Source organism: Fringilla coelebs (assembly GCF_963513975.1).
Source record: "Fringilla coelebs genome assembly, chromosome: 5".
Lineage (NCBI taxonomy): Eukaryota > Metazoa > Chordata > Aves > Passeriformes > Fringillidae > Fringilla > Fringilla coelebs.
Window position 1 is genome coordinate 68,587,959 of NC_140033.1, and position 22,672 is coordinate 68,610,630.

The 22,672-nt window shown below is 43.8% G+C and overlaps 1 protein-coding gene across 1 annotated transcript in view; it reads left to right on the forward strand.

Moving 5' to 3' along the window:
• BCL2L13 (BCL2 like 13) overlaps nucleotides 1–22,355 on the forward strand; it is a 37,417-nt gene extending 15,062 nt beyond the window's left edge. The window contains exons 5-7 of the mRNA XM_084206526.1: nucleotides 828–897; nucleotides 5,840–5,983; nucleotides 15,112–22,355. Of these exons, the coding sequence (XP_084062652.1) occupies nucleotides 828–897; nucleotides 5,840–5,983; nucleotides 15,112–15,918 (1,021 nt within the window). The 3' untranslated portion in view covers nucleotides 15,919–22,355. The remainder of the gene's footprint in view (nucleotides 1–827; nucleotides 898–5,839; nucleotides 5,984–15,111) is intronic.
• The last annotated feature ends 317 nt before the right edge of the window (nucleotides 22,356–22,672 follow it).

A 22,672-nucleotide genomic window follows, 5' to 3' on the forward strand; every position in this document is an offset into this window, starting at 1 on the left:
TGATATGCATATAAACAAGTGTTAGGGTATAGTAGATGTTAGATTATGACAGGTTCCTGGAGTTCAAGAAGCAGTTTTATCTCCACTGCCAGTTACCACTATTTCCATTAAACTGAAGTCTGAACTTGCCTTTTGTAATGGTCTGGGCTGAGGAGAGCTGCTTTTGAAGCAGTGCATCTTCTGCTGTCATTTGGCAGGAAACCTTTGCTGTTATTGACTCTTAGCTGCCAAAGGATCTTGGAGAAAAGAGTATGGAAGAGAGGAATTTTATCATCCCAATTCAGAGAAGTAGAGAAACGATAAATCTAGAATAGAGGTATCTACTGAAGTATGAAGGGGTTATGTGATCAAAAGTGCTGTGTCTTGCAAATAAAGGTTTCAACTCTGACATAATGTTAATGCAGTAAAACAGTCTGTATTAGTCCATAACATTTTATTCTGCATTGGCCTCTAGCTCAGGTATGAATTTCTTTGGGGAATTTTCTGTCTTCAAAATCCTAGATTGTTAAAAAACATATGCAAGAGCTTAGAAATTTTCTAGCATGTCAGAAAACCTACTTATCTAATGTCTTTTAAGTTGTAGAGTATCAAATAATTAGGAAATTCACCAGTTATATCAAAGTGTGTAAGTGGGAGAAAGGTGATGCCTTCCTGACCCTGTCTGCTGCTGGTGTTTTATGTCCTGAACCACAAGACTTGTTAGCTCTTGAAAATGACTTGCTGTAATACATATGCAAATATTTTGTTCTCTGGAAACTGAGAACTTTCTTTTATTCATGTTCTTTTGTTTCCTTTTATAACTTTCAGTGTTGGTTTAACTTCTGCAGGCCGGTGACATATCAGGAGTATCGGGAGCGCACGCAGGAGGCATCTGCTCATGCCAGTGGGTGGAACAAGGTACCAGATCAGTGCACTTGGATATGTCCTTGGATATGTCTTGTGTCTCCTTGATGTCCACATTGTTTGTACTAGCTACAGTTGTGCTTCACAGAAGGCCAGAAATAGAAAGAATTTGGTTTTAGTATGAACTAAATGGTGCTCTCAGAGTGGTAGATGTGCACATCTGTGGGTAGTTTTGTTGATAATTTAGCTAGAAGTTGTTGAATGGAAGTGTTGGGTCAACCTTCCTTTAGTTTGGTAAAATGGAAAGTTAGACTTGTTGCTTGACTTTTTTGGTTTTTAATTCCCAAGAGAGGTTAATTCGTGCAGCAGTTTTGGAATGAAATCTGAGATGTTTTTTTCATAACACTTCTCTATTCTTTCTCTGCTCCAATGTCAAGTTTAAAATAAATGTAAAAAAGAGTGCTGAACATGGTGAAAATAAAAATTGACAGTATCTTCATGATATTTAAATTGTTCAGAAAACGTAGGGATGGTGTTCCTACCTGGTTTCAAGAGTAGTTGTCTCAAATGATAGGAATCTTCTTTTTTAAACAAAATGCAAATCTGTAAATGAATGATCTTAAATTACTTTTAATGTAGAATGAGTAGATTACTCTTCCCAGAGTCATCTTTCATTATTCATTCGAATTCATCACCGTAATCATTCTCTGATGGGTTCAGTGGGCAGCAAAAAAGAATGAAAGAATGAAATAACTACTTGAAAATGTAGTCACAATTTGAATGTTAAAATGCAGTCTTAAATTTAAAATAGAACAAGAAATGCTTCCCCCACCTTGACATTTTTTTTTCCAGAAAAACTTTTTCCGGACTAGATTTCCCTGCTTACTTCAGAAACTGTTCATGTAACCAAGGGTGTGGGCCCTTGTAAAGCAATTTAATAAACATTGCATGACAAGTTACTGCCCATGGCTCCAGCAATTATCATTGCTTTATGTGTGTGCTCTTTCAATTTGTCATCTTGTGATTCACAGCATTTTGGTTTAAACAACCATGAAATCTGATTATCAAGAAGGTGGCTTAAGCTAGCACATTTCACTTTTCAGCTGGTGAAAGCTAAAACCAAGCATAAAACCAGTCATTGTGGCTCAGCTGGCAAGGGAGGAGGTGCATGGGGCTTCTCAGGTCGATGTGCTTTGGGTCCCCACCTCCTGAAGATCCCTGGGTGGGTGAGTGGGCTGCATTTGGGGCTTTAGGATCCAGCCTTCATTGCTGCTGCATTCCTGCAGCCCCTGGGGCTCAGGATTGCAGTGGATTTCAGTCCCCATCAGTTGAGGTGGAGAGCATCATCCAGAACATCTTTGTCATCAACTCTGCTTGTCTGTAACATTTGCTGCTGCAAAACACACAGTCCATATGAAATTGCCATAAAAGCAAACCAGAGGACAAGTTTTGTACCCCAGCACAGCATCTGTTTGTGTTGTTTTTCTGGTAGTTTGGAGCTCCAGGAATGCCCAGCAGTTCCTTCAATAATCCTTGTTTTGAGGAGATGCAATACATGTGTGTTGGTTTCATTTCCTTTTAATTTCCTTTATCATCTTAATCAGAATTGTGTTTTGTAACAGAAGAAATCTAGATATCTTTCCTGCCATCTCAGCTCAGCTTAATTTTTACTCTGAAGAAGCTGTTAGAAAAACATGTTGATGTTGAATTCTGTAAAGGACAAGGGTCTTCATCTTTTATTTGAAATAAGACTCTCATTAAAAAAAACAAATTCCAAACCACCTCAGACAGGGAAAATTGAATTTCTATAGTAAAATAAACATAATAAAAAAATTTAAATACTGCACTGCTGAGTTTTTATGCTTTTTGCTTAAAACTGAATATTAAATACATATATCCAGAATGCATAATCCCACTGTTGTGCATCATCTGAAAGGATAACAGATATTGGTATTGAGAGCCAGTTGAACTGCTGAGTAGGGTAGCAGTCATCTTAGTGTCCCATTCTTACTGATTAATGGGGGCAAAGAATAGTCCAACAAAAATATAACAAATAATCATATGAAGAATTGGATTTATTTTAAGTTGAAATAGTCAAAAGGTACTGCAATAATTTTGTATATAGCTTCCTCAAAAAAATACAGCTTCCTCTGAACTTTCTTTGGGTCTTTTTTGTGTGCATTTAAATTTGTAATATTGTACAATGGGATTGCAAGAGAAGTGGACACAAGAGTTTCATTTACACAATCAGCTATCTTCTGATTGCAAAGTGGGTTTTATAATAATTCCCTAGAAGTTTTCTCCTGCCAGCAATTTTCTGTGTGTGTTTTTCTTCAGTCAAAATAGAAATGGCCCCTAGCATTCCTTCCCAGGCATCCTGGTGGAGGGAGTTGCAGTTGCTTTGAATTGCAAAGGCTGTATTTTTACTTTGTTCTAGTTAAATCTCACCACTGTTCACACAGCTGCTCTTCTACACAAAGGTGGTGTTAACTTTCATGGAAGTACTGTGAGGTGATTTGTTTTGGGAATTTAGGGCCAGCCTTGTGCAAACCTGCTCCTGTTCTGCTGGTCTCAAAGGCAGGAGTGTCAGAATTTCAGCAGGAAGGGAAAGCTGGGTGCTGTTTGTTGGTCTGTGTGGGACTGCATGTTTGAGTTTGAGTTTGGTCCCTTGCTCTGAGCCCTGAAGAGGCTTGCTGAATTTGGGGTGAATGGCTGGATTTGGCAGCAAGCTGGCAAAAGAAGAAGGCAACAGTCATATTCACTGTGCCAGCATTTTAGCTCCCTTCATTTCCCAAGCCTTTGTTTCTTTTGCCTTCAGCCTCATTAAATGTCAAATATTCTGAGATCTCAGTGTTCATGCTGCTGTAGAGTTATGTGGGTGTGCCCAAAGCCTCTGAAAGATCCCTAGCTTTGAGCTTGAATTTTTTTGATTCCTCTTGACACCTCACCTTGACCTGTTCCTTATATCTGTGCACTGTGATCTTGCACCTCTTCTGCCTCTGAGTTGAGATTAATTGTAAGAACCTCAAAAACCCCAAGACTTTTAAAATTCAAACACTTTTAAACTTCTGGCACCATGACACATCCCTGGTGAAGTGTTAACAGTTACCAGTGTTAACTGTTCAGCACAGAACAAGAGTACTATAACCTTGTTGTCATAGGTCAGCTGAGACTCCATGTTCTTAATGCAGGAGAAGCCAATTCTTTATTCACACAGCTCATTTTATGCAGTTTTTACAGTCCTTGTGTGCAGCTTTAATTGGTTAACAGCTTTCTTGCCATTGGTCAGTAAGAGATATTTTACTTGTCTGTCAAATCTCTCTATTCTTGAATTGTTTACATTTTTTCTTCACTGATTCTCATGGGACAGATTTAATGTTTATGCAGGTGCTAGTTGTTTTTCTCCCCAAGAATTGGTTGTTGTGTTAACAAGCTACTTATATCAAGATTGTTTATGCATGGGAGCTTGCAAAGTACTTAGCTGCACTTACAAGGGACAGGCCAGCTATGAATTTAGCAGAGCAGGCCTGATCTTATGAGGCCTGCTCTGCTAAATTCTTTTATAATATATTCTAAATATAATAAATAATAAATATATTCTAAATTCTTTTATAAATTTCTTTTATAATTTCTCTATCTGTCTGTGACATAACCTGTCTGCAATAGTCTTGGGCTCCTTTGTTAATCAGCTGGAACATCTTAAATTTATCAGATTATGGGCATTTTTAGGCCCTGTCTGGTTTTAGTAGTCAATCTCAGTGTGATGCCACCATGAATTTAGAACAAATCTCAATTTCAGGTTACTTTGCCTATTCATCTTCCTCCAGCTTTGGACACTAAGGTGTGATTTCTGGTAACAGTAGTGCAGAGTATTTACAGAAAACCAGAGAACCAGGCTGATGGGGGAAGAGACTGGAGAGGGAAGGAGGCATTAAGAGTTGAGTATGAGCAGTAGCAGAGCCTTCATCTCCCTTGTGCAGCTGGGAAACAGCATTCCAGTCTGCACAGTGAATAGATGTGCAGTGCAGTTGCCTCAATTAAAATGCAGTAAAACAAATATTTTTCTCTTGTGTCATAATAAAGCTTTTTCAGATGCTAATGACTTCAGTTCATGCCAGTTTCCCGACCTTGGCGAGGTGCTGCATGTGAACAAAGCCCAGAGGGCCACTTGCATGCACTGTGAGAATAAATTTAGAGTTTAAAAGTTCAACTGCATGTTGTTTAGGTAAACAAAAACATAATGTCAGAAGGAAGTGTCTAGAACTGTATAATGTGAAGGAGGTGGATTCACAGTCTTGCATCTTCCAGAGCAATTTAGGTTAAGGCTGAGCATTCAGTTTAAAGGTTTCTAAGGAGGAATGGGAGTAGGAAATGAGGGAGGAAGATCTCTCTCTGTTAAATTTGGCATCAGAGGGAGAGTTTGACATGGAAAGGGCTTTGTGCTTGTCATTTTAAACATGTTTGTAATGCTGTGCTGCTGGGTGGAGGTGTTTGTTTCTGTCCTGCCTCAAAGCTAAGTGTGAACTTCTGAAGAGACTGTCTAGTGCAGTGTCCCTATTCAAGAATGTGTATGAGTTTGCTGTTTGCATGTAGATGCCCATCCCTTTAAGCCATTTATGGTGTTGTGTCTTTCCACTTCTGGGGTAGCAAGTTCTGGACCTGTTCTGCTTCTTTACCTGAACCCTGTGCTGGGAAAAAAGTGGGGCTTAAGAAAACACTGCAGTGGTGTTCTGTGAAATTCTCTTAGATTCTAAATGTGAAATTCTCTTAGTCTAACTCAATTACACTGTGGGTTTTTGCTTAGCAGATTAAGTGCTTCCTTTTTAGTGCATTTTATTGTGTGTTTGCCTTGTGTCTTCTCAGAAATGAAATACATTTGGACTTGAAGACTCATACCTTTTCTGTGGATACATTAATTCTGTTCTAGCTGCAAAGTAGTATTGATAATGCTTTCTGTATTTATTTATTCACACTTTTTTTTCCTTTTTTTTTGAAGGTCTTGGTGCCCCTGGTTTTGTTACAACAATTTCTGATGGAGCTGACCAGACGGGGCCAGGAACCACTGAGTGCCCTTGTGAACTTTGGGGTGACATATCTAGAAGATTACTCTGCAGATTATATCATTGAACAAGGAGGATGGGTAAGACCTCATTTCTAGGAGTGAAAGCTAAGAGGGGTTGCTAGAAGTAAGCAGATGCAAGGAGAAATGACTCAGAAAAAGAAATTTAAAAAATTATCAGGTCAGGACCAGAAAAGATCTTGGGCAGTCATCTCCTTCTCTTCTCTGCCCCAAGGCAGAACTGACTTTCACCCATTTATTTCTGATGTTGATATTAAAGACCTGAGTGATTGGACTCCACAATTTCCCCAGGCAGTCTGCTGCAGTTCTTTGCATGGTTTGTTGGATTGCTGTTGAAATTGAAGAGGTGCTCAGGTGTCAGATAACAATTAATTTTCATACAGTGTGTGTTAAGGTGCTAATTTGTTGCAGTATGGTGAGCTTTGTGCTGCCCTGTTAATATACATGGAGCACTACATTTGGAAGCAGACACCTGTAACAAGACATTATATGCCCCAAAAGCTCCTCTTTTTAATGGTATCTTCATCCTCTGGTGACTGCTGGAAAAGGTATTTCGGTTTTTTCCTCCTCTTAAATTTCAGAGAGTTTCTTAGCAGATAGGTAATTTGGGAGCACTTCATACAGAAATGTCAATAGATACTAATTTGTTTTTATAATAAGTGATGATAGCTAATGCATACTAGAGTTTATAGCTGTAGAGGAACATGCATAGAATAAGCAATCAGGATTTCTTTATGCTGCATTTTTCCTTGTAGAAATCTTTATTCATGGTAACCAGTGTTCCTGAGTCATGGCATGCTGAGAAAGTTTCATTTAGAAATATTTCAGAAAGGCAGCTCACAGCTGATGAACTGGGTCTTGAAGGCTGAGCCTAAGATTATTTGGTTTGGGAAGAATGCCAGATTTGAATGGAATTAATCTGGGATTTGTGAAATGGCTTCACCAAGCTGATTTATTCTAAAAAGAAAAGCTGTTCAGGAAAACCCAGTGATAAAAAAGTAGGAAAAGCCTCTTTCAGAAGCTTCTCGTATTTCAAGAGTTTACCTGAGGGGTTTTTTTGAAGAGCAGCTTGTTCCAGAATTTCTGCACCTCTGCACCTTCTTTGCCTGTTCTCTTCCTGGCAGTTGTAGAGAGCAGTTCTCAAGGCCTGTGGGAGGGATTGTTTGTCTTTAATGGACAGAAGCACTAACAGCACACAGCCAAATAACCTTGGGTCATTTAATAAATGCACTCATATCTCAAAAGTATTTTCATCCCAAGGCAGGCCCTTACTTGCAGCTTTTACACAGATCAATGTTTGTACTTCTGTGCTTTTCTGCCTTGTTTTTTGACCTCCAGAAGGGCTGTGCTGTGTTGTCCAGACTCTTTTTGTGGCCTGCTGTAAACACACTTCACAGAGCTCAAAGCTTCTGAAAACAAGCAGCTTTCCAGCACGGCTGTGCTTGGTGTCTGCCTGGCTGTGCAGGGATGGACAGATTTGGGAGGGGGTGTCCAGTGAGCTCCCAGCCTGTCTGTGCACATCCAGCCAGGCAGAAAATCAGACTGACACAGGCAGTGCAGCAAACAAGGCAGAGCTAATTTTGGAACAGTACAAGAAGCGAGGAAAGAGACTAGGTGATGAAAATCCTTTCCAGATGAATTAATGTAGCTGCACTAATCTTTGTGAGTTGCTCTGGGCATGGGCTTGGGGACCCACTGGGCATGTGGCTTTTTGTGGAGGAAGGGGAATATCTGGTTATATTTTAGTTTTTCCTCCCTGTAAGAAAAAGGTTCATTTTCACCCTGTGGTGTGTTTCTGGGTTTGTTCCCAGTCTATGGGATGGCAGTGCTGGGAGCAGGGCATGGGGCCAGGATGGGAGGGGTTGTGTTCTGAGAAGGGCCAGGAAGAGCCTGGCAGGCTGGTAGCCACAGGGAAGTGTTGGAGTGTTTGCATTTTTTAAGATAAGCATCTGCCACAGGGGCTCTGTGTGCTGGATCAAGTTGACAGTAATTTGCTTGAGCCATAAGGGCAATGTGTAAACCTGGGAGTCTCCAGTGACTCATGTTGCTGTGACAGTAAGAGGTTCAATTTTTGTGTTATTTTGGAGCTGTATGAAGTTAGGTCTTTCCTGCAGCAGCTAAGAGCTTGCTTAAAAGTGAGATGCAAGAATAGCCTGCCTGGTTTGCTGTGAATCTGGAGCAGAGAGCTTCACAGGAGTCAGCTTTTCAGGGGCAGACCTGAAAAGCTCTGTAGTGTCTCTGGTGCTGTCTCATCCCTTGGCACCATGTGGGATCTTCCTCAATTTTTGGGTTGAAGTCAGTCTTTGCCAGGAGGGGAGTAGCCAGTCAAAGGTAAGGGGTCAGCTGAGCCCTTCCTGTGCCTCACTGCAGATCTGTGGAGTCAGAATCCCACAGAGCTGTGTCATCCATTTGCTGCATCATTCTCTGCAGCCACGATGCAGCTGGAAGAGCTCCCAGGCTTCTGCATGTGTGCAAGACTTGAGGGAGGCTCTCCTGTGAGCTCAGGAGGCTTCTGGTCCAGGAAAGCATCTGACTGAGGGTGGTAGACAGCTAACCAGAGGCAAAATTTCCAGCTCAAGGGAATAAAGCTTTACAAATTGGGTAGCTACACAGCAGATTTCAAGAAACTGGCATCACTTATGGGAAATGAGAAATTTGATATACTGGAGGATGAGAAGTTGCTTTTTTATTTTCTGTGCCAGTTCTCCAGAGATATGGTGTGTTGAAACAATGAGTGTTCCCCTCCCATTCTCCCTTCAGGCACTAAAATTGTAATTCAGCTGACCTTTGATGACAGTGTGGGACTGGAATGTACTGGTGGGTTGGTTGGGTTGGTGAGGGAATGGCTGGCATAGTTTTATGTTCCCTCTTTCACTATTTGCTCTGACAGGTTTGGCTGCAAGTCTTGCATTTACCTGTTTCACTCTTTAAGTTTTAGTATGACCTCTCTTTTGGAGCAAAAAGCATGCTGGGCATTCCAGGTGCTCTAAACAGACACATGGGGGACACACATTTCTTCCTCCTGACTAGTGGGTCCAGTGATCCTAGTCAGACCTTCTTCCTTCATCATCTTGAGCCATTGCAAAACAATACCCAACTGGATTTACAAGTAGCTTTGTTCTTTTCTTTCCCAAAAGCAAAGTCAGGGCTCTACAGACACAGACAGGCAGTGTGTACACGCTCTCCCCGCCCCTTTCCTCTTCTCCCCTCCCCTTTCCTCCTTTCCCCTCCCTTCTCTCCTCCTACCTCCCCTGCCTTTTTGCTCTCTCTGACTTCTCCAGGGCTGAATGCTGCTGCATCAGAAGCAATTCTTGGTCTCCTGGAAAAGTGCACAGTAAGACCAGTCTGTTGGTAAGGATTTCCCCCCCCCTTCCTTTCCCATCCCTTCCCAAATAATTTATTTCTTCTCAAGTTCTGCAGATCTATTTTCCATGGTTAAATTTCATTTTTTTAGAAATATCTGGGAATGTGTATAAGGAGGAAAGAGTGTAAGTTTTCTTGGAAGCTAGGTGCCTTTTTTTTTTCTCTCTCTGGTTCTCATTCCTGTTACCAGCCCCTCTGCTTTCCCTTGTTTGAACCTGTTTATCAGAGTGCAGTTAATAAAACCTTTCTTCTCAGCCTGGGAGTTATATTGTGACCCGTGGCAGAAATTGTCTCTACCTTCCCAAGGGTCTTGTCTCATGGAGTTCAGACCTGGATTTGCATTTAACTAGTTAACTGCCCATGTTGAAGGGGTTGAAGTAAATTTGCTTGAAATTTCCATAGTGTTTACAGTTTCCTATCTCAGCCTCAGAGGAGCTGTTTTCTCTGTGTCTCCAGTGTTTTGTCTTGGGCTTTGCAGCTGGTTTAGTTGTTTTCTTTGCTGCTGGTGATTGAATAATACACATGTTGAAGAGTGTTAACAATTAGGAGGAGAAAGAGAGTAAAGAGGCAATTGTCATCCTAGGGAAGTGAAGTAGTCAGTTTGTGCTTCCCAAGATGAAAATCTCCTGCAGCAGTCCAGGTGTCTGCCCTGGGAATGACAGTGCAGAAATAGAGAGACGTGCTCTGCTGGAGGAGGGAGAAGTAAGTTGAATGTGGCAGAGATGCAAGAAAAGGCAGTCTAGTTAGAGGAGTCCTAGAAAGGAGTTTTCCTTTCAAAATAATTCTGCTTTATTCTTGTGTCATGGGATACTGCAGCAAATTGTCCACTTTTATTTATATGCAATTTCTTTGGTACAGTAATAGGTTTTTTAAATTTTTAGGCACCGTGGCTGAAGGACATTAAATAATAAAGGAGCAACTAGATCTCCTTTCTCTTTTTCCTTCCAACAACTTCAAATCTGAAGAAGTGGTCTATGAATAACTGAATTTGCCTCATTTTAAATCCATAAGACTGAAACCTAAAGGGTGTTCCTTTGGTCCTGGCTTTCTGCAGGTTGTAGAGGTTATGTTGGAAGGCAGGGATGGAAGAGGATCCTTTCTGCATTCCTTGAAGGGAATGAGAGCAGTGGCTGCAATATCAGAGTGCTTTGATGTGGCTCACTCGACCTTCTTTTCCTTTTTTTTTCTTTAATAAAAAGTGCAGTCCTATTTGTAAGAACTCTTGCTCTCTTTTTCTTGGCTCCACCTATCTTGACAATTTCAGAGGGATGAACAGAGAAGCACAGTAAGTGCCTGAAGGCTTTTTGGGACTTCTTTATATTTTAAAATGTTTTGTTCTGGATCTGAGTGTTGTCAGAAGCTTCTTTATAATCCATTTCTCTGAAGGATTAGCTGGGTGATAACTGTCAGATCTGACTTCCACGAGGGTCTGGGCTGGGCATGGAGACAGGGAGCCTGGGCACACCCAGGTGGGAATGAAGCTATTCCTGGGCACAGGCACCCCTGTTGCAGCACACAGCTGCTCCTCTGCCTCAGCTGCAGATCATGCAACGAGCACATTCCCAGCTCTAGGGAAGTTTGTTGTTGTGGGAAGTTTGCTTATTTATTTCCCCGTGGGAGATGCCTTAGGATCCCTGGACATAGGCCAGTTCTTGCCTCTTGTTTTTCAGACACTGGATTTTAAGCACAGATGCATTTGATGGGTTCCCAGTGCTCATTGCTGTGACACTGTTGGTGTGGGGAAGGTGGCCACAGAAGGAGAGAGTATCCTGAGTTGGAAGGGACCCACAAGGATCCCTGACTCCAAGCCCTGAGCCATACTGTGCCTGAGAGCACTGTCCAAGCACTTCTGGAACTTCATTTCTCTCTGGGATAGGTTATGTTACAAGATAGTCAGTGCCCTCACCTAAGAAACGTCCTAGCTGAGTTGAGTGGTCTAAATTTTTATCATAGCCAAGATTGCTCTCCTGGGACACTGTGTTCTGCAAGCATTTCCTCTTGAACCTCAGGATACTCTTTTTCTCAGGGATTTTATGTGGCTCTGTGTAGTTTCATCCTGAGGGATTGAAGCTCAGGGAACATGGAGGTTTTTTCCTCTGGTGGCTCTCTCTGACTTGTACAGAATTTTGCCTGTGTTGGACAAAATCAGGATCTGGGGGTACAGGTGGCTTGCTGGCTTGCTGGGCTGTATATTTTTCAGGTGGGGTTTTTTGTGTCTTCAGAAACGAGTTTTGTGTGAGTTGTCTATCCACATCCTTTCTTGTTTCTACTTTAAGAACTGAACCAGAGAGACCAGATGAGCTTTTAGGAACACTTAAAACCAAACTAGAAGAAGCTTCAACAGCAGTTAGACACAGTGTTTTGCATTTTCCTGGTCTTTGGAGTTTACAGGGCAGGACATTCAAAGGCTGCTCTAAGATGCAGCAAATGCTCTGTTGGACCCCTTAATGGGGATCTCTTCTGTTCTAATCTCATCTCACTTCTATTACAGATGCAATGTGTGTTACTACTCCTACTATTTTTTGTAGAGAAAAGAGTTGCTTTTATCTTTGAGACATTCAGAATTTTGATTTGAGTATCTCTTGGCACCAGAAGCAGCTTTGCATAAATTGTGCTGAAATTATTATTTTAAGTAAGGAATTTTTTTTTTTATGTGCAGTTAAAGGTTTTCTTGTTTACCAAATATATACTATAGGTAATGAGCCTGTTTGTTTGTATACACTTAATAATAGACATATTGGAAAACTGTGAAAGATAATATAGAAAACATAACAGTCAGTTTCTATGTTTTGGGGGAGGTTTTGTTATGTTTGCTGTTTTTAAATCATAACTGAAAGTTAACAGATGTTTTTAAGTAACAGTTCTGTACTGTATTATTGTAGGAGCTTTCAGACTTTTTTTTCATTATTTTGTTACCATCTTGCTGCTGTCCAGTGTGGCTCACCCTGTGGTATGCTGGCTGTAGCCTCTCCTGAGGGCAGGTGTGTCACATTTGTTAACAGTGCTTCCTGTCACTTGTAGAAGTGGAACTTGTGGAATGTGGAGCATTCCTGGGGCAAACCCCATAGGCTGAGCACAAGTGATTGATTTCTGTAGCTGATCTTTTCCCCAAAACTGCCTCATGGGATGTGGCCATTCTTGCTGTGTTCTAACCAAGCAGGGAAACGTGCAGTTCTCTTGTCTCCTCATAAGTTGTGCCAACTCTTCCCTCAAGTGGCAGTGGTTGGGATCAGGAGTGGCAGGAACTGCAGTGAGGGACTCCAACTTCTCTACCACACCTCTACCCCTGAATATGCTGGATGAGGAAAAGCACTCCCAAGTTTGTAAGTTTCCAACCACAAATATGAAAAAGAGCAACCCTGATGTTTCTGGTTTGAAGCAGTATACTGTCTATTTATGATAAACAAAGCAGATAAAGAAATGCTTACATACATTCCTTACCTACTATTAAATCTAAAGTGTAGGGCTTATATAAGGCTTCCTCAGGTTATTAAAAATCCTTCCACATGTTCCATCCTGTCCTGAAATAATCTGCCTGTTGGAGCTTTGCTTCTGGGTCACATCTGTAGATGAATCAAGAGAATTGTCCTAAATGTCATTCAGTTTTTATCACAGCTGCTTTAAAAGGAAAAAAAAAACACCAAAGTGCAAACCTCAACTGAACCAGCACAAAATCCGAGCTTTAGCCGCTTGACTTTACATAATAAATCTTAATTCAGCTCAAGAAATATTAATCATGTATCCTAAATAATGCCTATTACTGTCTGGATTTTCAATTAAAGCTTCATAAGCTTTTAACGAAAAAGTGCTGGAATTGCCAGTGTGTCAGCTCTGCCCCAGCCTTCCCTGCCAGAGAGATCTGTCTGTCCAAGCCTGGGGAGTTGTGGCCCTGAGGCACTGACACGGAAGGTAAATTGTCTGTAAAGACAGAAAGGAACCAGCCAGGCTGCATAAGGCTCTGATTTATAGGGAGCCAGCAGCTGATAACTCTTTTGAGGTCAGCACAGTTTGCGTGAGAAAAGGAACAATAAAACTCTTGAGTCCCTTTGGCCCTGCTGCCGGAGGCAGGCTGTGGTGTAGTGTTGCTACACTTATAAACAAGGTATTTGAAATTAGGAGGATGGCCCGTGTTCCTTGTGTAACCATCCCTTCATTTCCTTACCCCCCCCCCAGTTTACTCTGCATGTTACCCTCTGGAGGTGCCCAGATCTTGCCTGTATTTTGTGAGGAGCAGATCTCCAGTGAGAGTATATATTTAGAAGTATCAGCATGGTTGTAGTTTCAGGGCAGTCTCTGTCCCACTGTCCCCATGACTACAGGTGGCTCCATTCTCTCCTCTGTGGGCTGCTGAGTCGTGGCTCAAAGCCTCTTGGCTTTCACCAGTGCACAGTGTGTGACTTCAGGGGAATTCAGGCCATCTCAGTGTAGCCCTTGTTGGGTTTTTTTTTTTTTTTTGCTACAATCACCAGAGCTCACAAATCCTCAGCAGCATAGTGAGGTTTTGGAATATTTTTATACATGCCTCATGCTGAGTGAGTCAGTGCATGTGTGCACTTCCATTTGAAAGTCAAAAGCAGAGCTGTTATCAGTGGTGTGTGTCCCTGTTCTTTCTTCTAATGTCACACCACAGACATGGTCTAGTGTGTTGTGATGTGGTGTGGACAGGAGATAAATTCATCCTGATCTGTGAGAGTGGAGAGCTGAACAGAGAGGAGAATAGTACACAGGTTCATGAGACTGCAGGTTTTACCCCTAATTCTTTTGTTGTTTATTTGCAGTTTTTCTGAGTCTCTATCACCTGTGGAAATAAAAAATTTACTTCTATTGTAGGTGTCTGTTAGTGGCTTATATTCCAGTGAAAGTATTTCCTACTCAACAACATCCAGGGCAAAACCTGCTGGTCAAAGGAGTGAGTGTACAATCTTTCCAGTATCTCATGCTCTGCCAGTAAGGAGAGGCACAGGAGGCTGGGAGGGAGCGTGGCCAGGGCAGGTGGCCTGAACTGGCCAAAAGGATATTCCAGACCATGGAACATAGATTCCAGTACATGAACTGGGCTGACTGCAGGGAATCAGTATTTTACACTTGCAGTTTCTCCAGCTGAAACCCATTGTCAAATTTTAAGGATGCCTACAGATTTTTCCTAGCTAAACAAAAGCAAGCAAACCCTGTCACCATCTCTGGGTGTCTGTGCTTGGTTGTTTGTTTCTACTTCAGTTGTGTAGCCAAAGTTATGATGGCAGTTTTTGAAAGTGAACTTGTTGAAAAATAGCTAAAATTGTAGTAAAATACTAGAATTATTGTTGATTCCAACTTGCTTGTACGAAGTAGAAATTCAGGCTTCACATAGCACTGGAAATGGGATAAAATTAATGTAAGAGGAACACTGCTAGATGAAAACAGACAAGCAATAGAGAGCACTTGCACAGAAAGGAGTGGGGAGTGGTATTCAGCTGGGATTGTGTACTTGCATTTGCTTTCTTTTTCTTTCTTCCATTGCAGTTTGGTTTCAGACTTTAGTGTCTTGTCAGGTTAATAATGACCATGTGGTGCATTTTGGTGATGTCATGGTGATAAAGTCAAGGAAAGGAGGAGCTCCCAGCAAAGCTCATGTAAGGGGTTCCATTCTCTGCACACGCCAGCTGGACCAGCTGGGTTCTGTAATCCCTACTGAAATGTAGGTCAGGCAGCTGCTGCTCCTGCAGAGGCCCTCTCATCTTTCTTCCAGCTCACCAAGTTTCCAGGTGTCCTGTTCTGTTCTGTCCCATACAGGAGGGAACACTGAAGGAATCACTCACGTGTTGTGTCCTCCTTTTTGTTCATAGGGAACAGTCTTCACTTTGGAATCCGAAGAGGAAGAGTACCCCGGGCTCATTGCAGAGGACAGCAATGACATCTACATCCTGACCAGTGACAACTCAGGGCAGGTGAGCCCCCCGGAGTCCCCCACGGTGACCACGTCGTGGCAGTCGGAGGGCCTGCCCGTCTCCCTGTCGGCCAGTCAGAGCTGGCACACGGAGAGCCTGCCAGTGTCCCTGGGACCTGAGTCCTGGCAGCAAGTGGCCATGGATCCCGAAGAGGTCAAAAGCCTGGACAGCAATGGAGGGGCTGAAGAGAGGAGTGAGAACAACTCTTCCAACTCTGACATTGTTCACGTGGAGAAGGAAGAGATCCCAGAGGGGATTGAGGAAGCAGTGGTGCCAGCTGGTGCTGCAGAGACCATACAGGCAGCCTTTCCAGAAACCTCTGCTTCCTTACAGGAAATAAAACCTGAAATTGCTGCTGCTGAAAAAGCACATCCCTCCGCACTTCTGCGTACAAAACAGGAGGAAAAGGGAAAAGCAGCTGAAGAGCTTGTTGAACCTGAAATCCCCATGTTAAGTAAACCTGTCCCAAAGTTAGCCCCATCAGAAGAAAAGGCTGCACCAGAACCTGAGAAAATACTGCTTCCAGGGGAAAAAAAAGCGGGGAAAGAGGGCCATTTGGAAGAAATAGAAGAGAAATCCTCAGCTGCAGAGGAGAAGCCTATCCTGTTGCCAGAAGGGAAATCTATACTGCTGTACGGTGGGGCTGCCGTGGTCGCTATATTGGCTGTGGCAGTCGGAGTAGCGCTGGCGCTTAGGAAAAAGTAACGGAGCTCTCTCGAGGAGGAGGGAGGAGAGAAGAGAGCACATCCAATTTTTGTAGTTGTGTTACCTAAAGGTTGAGCTGCCTGCTGTTTAATTGGACATTTGAGTAACTCAGTGGTGATGAGGTGAGGTTGTTCAATAGCCTCCAGCTACGGACAATCATGTTTTTAGTAGAATCGGGGCGGGGACTGGTTTTTCGTGATTAAAGTATGGGGGTATTTTTAAAAAAAGAAAACAAAAAAAAATCTGCAAATTTAAGAACTAAAAGTGCAGGTGCTGGGGAAAGGGGTGCTCATACTCTAGGAACTGGAACAAAAAATCCCCAGGGGAAGGGGAGAGCCAGCTGCTGCCAGCCCCTGGAGATTTTGGCTTCTCAGATTGACCGCTATTGCAGCTGTGCTGTCTTGTCACTTCCCGTTGTGCCCCCGAGCCCCTCCTAACAAACATTAGCCAACCTGAGTCCTGTAGCGAGAGGCTGGTGTCCCTTTTGTCTCAGCTTCCTCTCAGGTACAGCACTGCTCCTCATAACCTTCCAGGTTCCTCCTAAGCCCCAGTGGGACAGTGCTTATTCTTACCTCTTGGCTCACACTGGTTTTGGCCCCTAACGTTTACTGGAGCCCCATCCTGTGAAGATGCTGCCTCTCTATAGCTGTATTATCTCTGAGCATCCTGGTGTTCCTGGGGCAGAGGTGCTGCCCAGGAGGGTGTGAGGGACACTGCTGTTTGCTGGTTTGAGAATCCATTTGCTCTGCTCCTGCCCAGCCCACCTTACTGCAAACCCTTCAGTTACCAGAGGTACGAAATTGATGCTGGACACGGTGCCGTTGGGATCACTACTCTGATATCTGGGGTATAATCAGCAAAAATTCAGCAAACCCGTGTGGAAGCAAGGCCAGTGCCTCAAGTGCAATTCAGATATTAAATGCTCTGCTGTCCTGTGTCACGCTGCAATCTGCATTGTCTTTCCCAAGTTAAGCACAGAATGTATTTAGTCCTAACTTGGTCTTGCCTGTGACAGAATCCCAGATATATAAAGCAATGGATTCTAGTAACTGAGCAAAAGAGCATTAAACATCTCTATCTGCTTTTCCTGACCTGGCCCAGAGTGCTGTTCAGTGCGATTTCTTTTGTGACTGTGAATCTGTAATTACTTAAACTTACAGGTTCACAAATTATGAGCAATTAACTTTGGCAAAAAAAGGAAATCCCCCTTCCTGCAGTCACCACACTTTAGGTGGGTGTGGAGAGAAGCCTTTCAGGTATTGCCCAGCTCCTTCGTGAGATCCAGCTGCAAGTGTTCCTCTTTCAGCAGATTTGTGTGTCTGTCCTTGTCCAGCTGCAGCTCCATGGGCAACACCTTGGGCTTCCCAGGCAGAACTGATGGATCTCTGAGGGTTGGTGCTGGCACAGTGGCTTAGACCAGATGGAGGAAGGTGAAAGGAAACTTGTGATAATTTAAAAAATGAAACATGAGCTTATGGGGGAGTCTTCGCAAAGCACAAAGACAAGGTACTTTTATTTCTAAACCATATCCACAGTACATCTCCTGATGAGCCTGTTTCTTAAGGGATCTCAGAATGAAGAGGTCTTAGCATATTCTCTATTTTAGGATATTCTTGCTGCATTTTCCTATCCCAGGATGCTGGAAAGTTAGTCAGAATGTGTCAGGTTCTGAGGAATTATTTTTGTGTAAGCTTTTGTGAAATGGATTTTCTAGAAAACTTATTGGATTTTGAACTGTGTGTGTGTGAAGTTGACTATTAAGAGGAAGGGTTGTGTGTATACTGCCACTGTGGACTGAACTTGGGAGCTCTGGAGTTCTGGACTGTACTGTTGATCATTGATTGCTCTTCTTCCATGGACAAAACATAGCAAGTTGGCCTTATCAGAAAAAAAAACCCAAATCTTTCATCACATTGCAAAATGGAATTGGCTGGGGTTTTTTGCCATTTTCTGGTGCCCTCCTGGTAGTCATTGCTGTGCTGTGTCCCCAGAAGGGGTCAGTGGGACCTCCTCATGCCATGGGCTCTCTGGTGTCTGCCTTTTCACCAGGGCAGTTCCTCCTCCTGGCCCCTTACAGGAGCTTCCCCCACGTGGAGGACAGGTCTCTTCATCTCCATGGACATGCAGGAACAGCTTTGCTTCATTTCACATGTCATGTTTATCAGGGAATGGTACAGTCTCTGAGGTGGCAAGGGCAGCTTTATTGCTTGGTCAGGGTGGGGCAGGGCTGCCCCTCTCCTGCTTTGCTGATGGCTTTGGGTTCTTCTCTGGGCATGTTCACTGTGGGAGAGAAGTGTTCTTAACCTACAGCCCCTCCTTCCTGAAGACAATGAACCTGCTTTTGGTACAGCCCCACCTCTAGGCACCCAGCCGGTTACTCTGAGGTAGAGAGGGAGTCTGTGGACACTGTGGATAACTTGTGTACCAGTGGGGGAGGGTGGAGCTGGTGTTACTTCATCTTCTCTGTAGATGGGGTTGTTTTAGTAGTAGTAGTGTGGAGATGGGTAGAGGACAAACAAGAATAAATCCAGGCTGGCAAGGGAAGAAGTTAAAAACTTATTGCCACAAGGAGCCCAGTGGGGCATGAAATAAAAGGCATCCACGCACAGCATGAGAAAGTGGCAGCAGTAGTAAGGAAAATAAATGACTGTGTTAGGCATTTTCGTGGTCAGGCAGAAGCTTTGAGTATCTGGTGTGTTGCTACATTTCATGGGGGCATCAGTTGCACTGTATGTTTTGGTTGCTTGGTCCTTTATAATGTTCTTTTCCTTCTGGGGTCTTTTAGATTTGGCAAATCAGCAAGAATTTGAACTGACTACACGTTCAGAAAATATCTTGTATGAGTCTCTTTCCTCTGGGAACACTCCGCTAGGAGTGTTGAAAAGGTCAGCTGTGGGGTTGAATTCTGCAGAGTTTGGAGCTCCTGTGGTCAGAGCTAGGGCAGGCCTTGTGGAAGTCACCAAAGGGGGGTAAGCTCAGATGGCACTGTTCCTACGGACCTGAGTGAGAGGCTGCTCTGTTAAAGAGGTGTGAATTAGAAAATGGACATTTTCTTCCCCCCTGTCTGCAAATATATTATAGTAACCTTAAACTGCAGGGTCCAGTTACCCTGAAAGGTGTGATGCAGCCTCTCCTTAGTGGATCTCTCCTAGCTGGCAGAGGGAAGGCAGGAGCTAGATACTTGCAAAAGGGCATATAGAATTACTTTCACTTGTGTTGCTCATCCCCTTCTCAAAAGTGCCTCAATATCTGTCCTCTAGTGGCCTGTACTTAAACAAAATAACTACCTTAGACCCATTCTGTCTTCACTTTATCCTTAGCATACCCTAAAGCTGAGATACTAAAACAGCAGAGGGCTGGATCTGTGAAAAAAGTGGAAAATACTTAAGGAACTGCAGTGGGCAGCATGCTCAATAAGGAGCTGTCAAGGGAAAGGCTTTCAAGGTAAGGTGCAACCTTAATTCAGCTGTGCTTAATTTTAAGCTGTGCTTAGTTGGGCATTTTGGCTGGGAGCTGGGCATGGACTTTCTTCAGCTGGCAGTGCAGGAACAAGAGGCTGAGAGCAAAGACAGAATTCCTCTGTTGCCCAGAAGCCCGAAGTGCAGGTGCAGAGCCCTGTCCCAGCCAGTTGCAGTTCCTGTGTGCTGGGTGGAGCCTGGTGGGCTCCCGAGTCCCTTGAGCTGTGGGGCAAGTTAGCACTACAGGAATCCATCCTTGCTGTTTGTGAGGGCTTCATTTTTCACTCTGGCTGTGCTCAGACAGCTGCAGCTCAAGTGCCAGGTGGAAGCTGCAGTGCTGAGTACTCTTACAGTGCTGAGTGCTCTTACAGGACAAGTTTTGCTGCCAGAACCCCATTTCCTTCCTTCCCCCATAGCCCTGATCACAGCTAGGCTAAAACTTTGGACTGGATTTTTAAACTAATCAATGCTTTCTAATGGTCACAAATGAAAGTTTAATTAGTACTAAACAAGCAATCTGCTGAAGTTTGGTCTTCTTTCATTTTACTGATTGTAGTAGATAAAATAATCTGAGGTTATAAACCTTCCCTATATTTAATGTCAGTTACAGGGTTGTGGAAGTACTGGCAAAGCCCTAGTAATGTAGATGTTGCTGTTCTGGGAAAAACTAGAAATGCTTCTGGCTCTGCCATTGCTCATTCACTAAGCCAGAGCAAGTTCTTGTTACAGAGTTGCAGAGTGTAATTACTCTTTTAATGTGAAATGGGGGAGTGGGATGGAGAGGTGCACGTGGCTAGCTCAGGTATGATGCCTACAGGCATGAGAAAGCCCGGGGCTTCAGTAGAATGTCATATTGGGCTCTGTGTCTGCTCTTGTTGAAGCACAGTGGGAGAAAGTGTTTCCCAGTGAAAAGTTCCTGGTTAGTATCTTTATTGATGATCTGGATGAGGGGATCGAGTTTAACATTAGCAAATTTGCAGAGGACACCAAGTTGGGTGCAAGTGTTTGTGTGCTGGAGGGTAGGAGGGCTCTGGGACAGACCTGCATAGGCTGGATCCATAAGCTGAGTTCAGCGATAGGAGGTTCAACAAAACCAAGTGCCAGGTCCTACATTTTGGGCACAAACCCTTGCAGTGCTACAGGTTGGGGACAGAGTGGCTGGACAGTGGCCAGGCAGGAAGGGACATGTGGTGATGACTGACAGCAGCTGAACATGAGCCAGCAGAGTGCCCAGGAAGGCCAGTGGCTCCTGGCCTGGATCAGTAATGGTGTGGCCAGCAGGAGCAGGGCAGTGATTCTTCCCTGTGCTCAGCACTGCTTGGGCAGCACCTCGGGCGCTGTGCCCAGTCCTGGGCCTCTCAGCTCAGGAGGGATGCTGGGGGGCTGGAGTGAGTCCAGAGAAGGGCAGCAAGGCTGGTGAGGGGTCTGGAACACAAATCCTGCAAGGAGCAGCTGAGGGAGCTGGGAGTGTTCAGCCTGGAGAGGAGGAGGCTCAGGGCAGACCTCGTCACTCCACAAGTACCCGAAAGGAGGGAGTAGCCAGGAGGGGTCAGGCTCTTCTGCAAGGCAACAGGACAGGATGACACAGCCTTAAGCTGTGCCAGGGGAGGTTTAGTTTGGACATTGGGAAGAAATTCTTCACAAAAAGGGTGACTGGACTTTGGAATGGGCTGCAGGGAGCTGGTGGAGTCACGGTCCGTGGAGGTGTTTCAGTAAAGACTGGATGTGGCACTCAGTGCCGTGGTCTGGTTGGCAAGGTGGTGTTTGGTCATGGACTGGACTCTATCTCAAAGGTCTTTTCCAAACCTAGGGGATTCTGTGAAACATGGAGGAGTGAGGCACAACATCTGCTCTACCTAATGAGGGCAAAAGCTGTGGCTTGGACTGCCTAATTTCAGCACGAGGAAGGTTGCAAGAACAGTATTACTTCGACTTAATGTATGTACCTATGCTTAAGAGTGCAAGCCCTTGCCATAACAAAAAAAAAAAAAAAAAAAATGGAAAGGGGGAGTGTTTAGAAAACTTAACCTAGCACTACTTGACTCAGGTAGAGCAAGCTCTCAGGCCCAGAGGGAGCAGGGACTGCAGGGCCAGGTCTCGGCAACAGAATTCAGTTTGTGTGTGGTACAGTGAAGGTACCTGACCAGGACTTGGCTGGGGAATGACACCAGCTCAGAAGGGTCAGTAGTGTTAAGTTCAGAGGAACCACAACACATCACTCAGATCCACCTCCTTAAGTTAAATAACTCTATCACTTTTTTTCTACTTAAAGCTGACCTGCTCTCAGTCTCTTGGGTAGGCTGACTGGCTTCCTCCAAGCTAGAGGTCTGTGGTGACGCTGTAGAAGTGGGGGAACTCCTGTTGGCTTCCAGTGGAAGCTGCTTTGATCTCCCTGCAGTTTCTGTAAGGTAGGCAAAGGACACTATCAGTGTGGACACAACAAACTGCAGAGGATGCATCTTAGTGCTATACCTTTAGGGGCTTTGTCCTCAGTTTTAACTTGCAGGATAAGCTTTTATTCAACTGTAAACCTAAAACCCCACTCAGACCAAAAGAATGCCACTTGATTTGTTAAGTAGTAAAGACTAATGGGACTGACTCTGAAGCTGCAGGTTAGGGGATCTCTTCTGCTAGGTGTAAGCAAATAGTGACAGACTTGCAGGGGTTTTGGATTCTGTTCTCAAGAGGCCTGCCTGGGGGAAGAGACCCTGACTGGTCCTCAGGTCACCCATTATCCCAGGAACTCGTCATACTGTTCCTTCCAATGTGCAAGTGCAGCCCTTTTGGGGAAAACTGTCTAAAGCATCTTGTGCTACTTGGTTAATAAAAGTGTTTCCACCTTGACAAGAAAGTTCTTTCCAGCTTCATTGTTCAATATTCAGTTCAAGTGAAGGGGTGTGTACATTTTTCCCTCTGCTAATGGGACACTGCTGTAAGACCATACCCCCAGGTTGCACTTTAATAAATGGTACAGTTTTCAAAAACAACGTGTAGACTACTTCTGTGCTTCCACTCTCCCCCTGTCTTAGTGCCAGCACCAGAATAAAAGGTGGTTTTACTTACAGGAAACTTGCTTATGCAAGGCACAGGGACAGGACCAGAGTGTCTCTACTGCTGGCAGCTACATCAGAAGCCATGGTGAATTAGAAGAATGCCATGAATACTTGCACAAAAAATTTTCAGGTGGAGACTGAAAGTCTGCAGAGCTGTGGTAGCCATCAGAAATGACATTTTTATTTAAGTTAAAAAACCCTACAAAATATTTACATACTTGCAAAAGTCCTGAGACAGCTGGA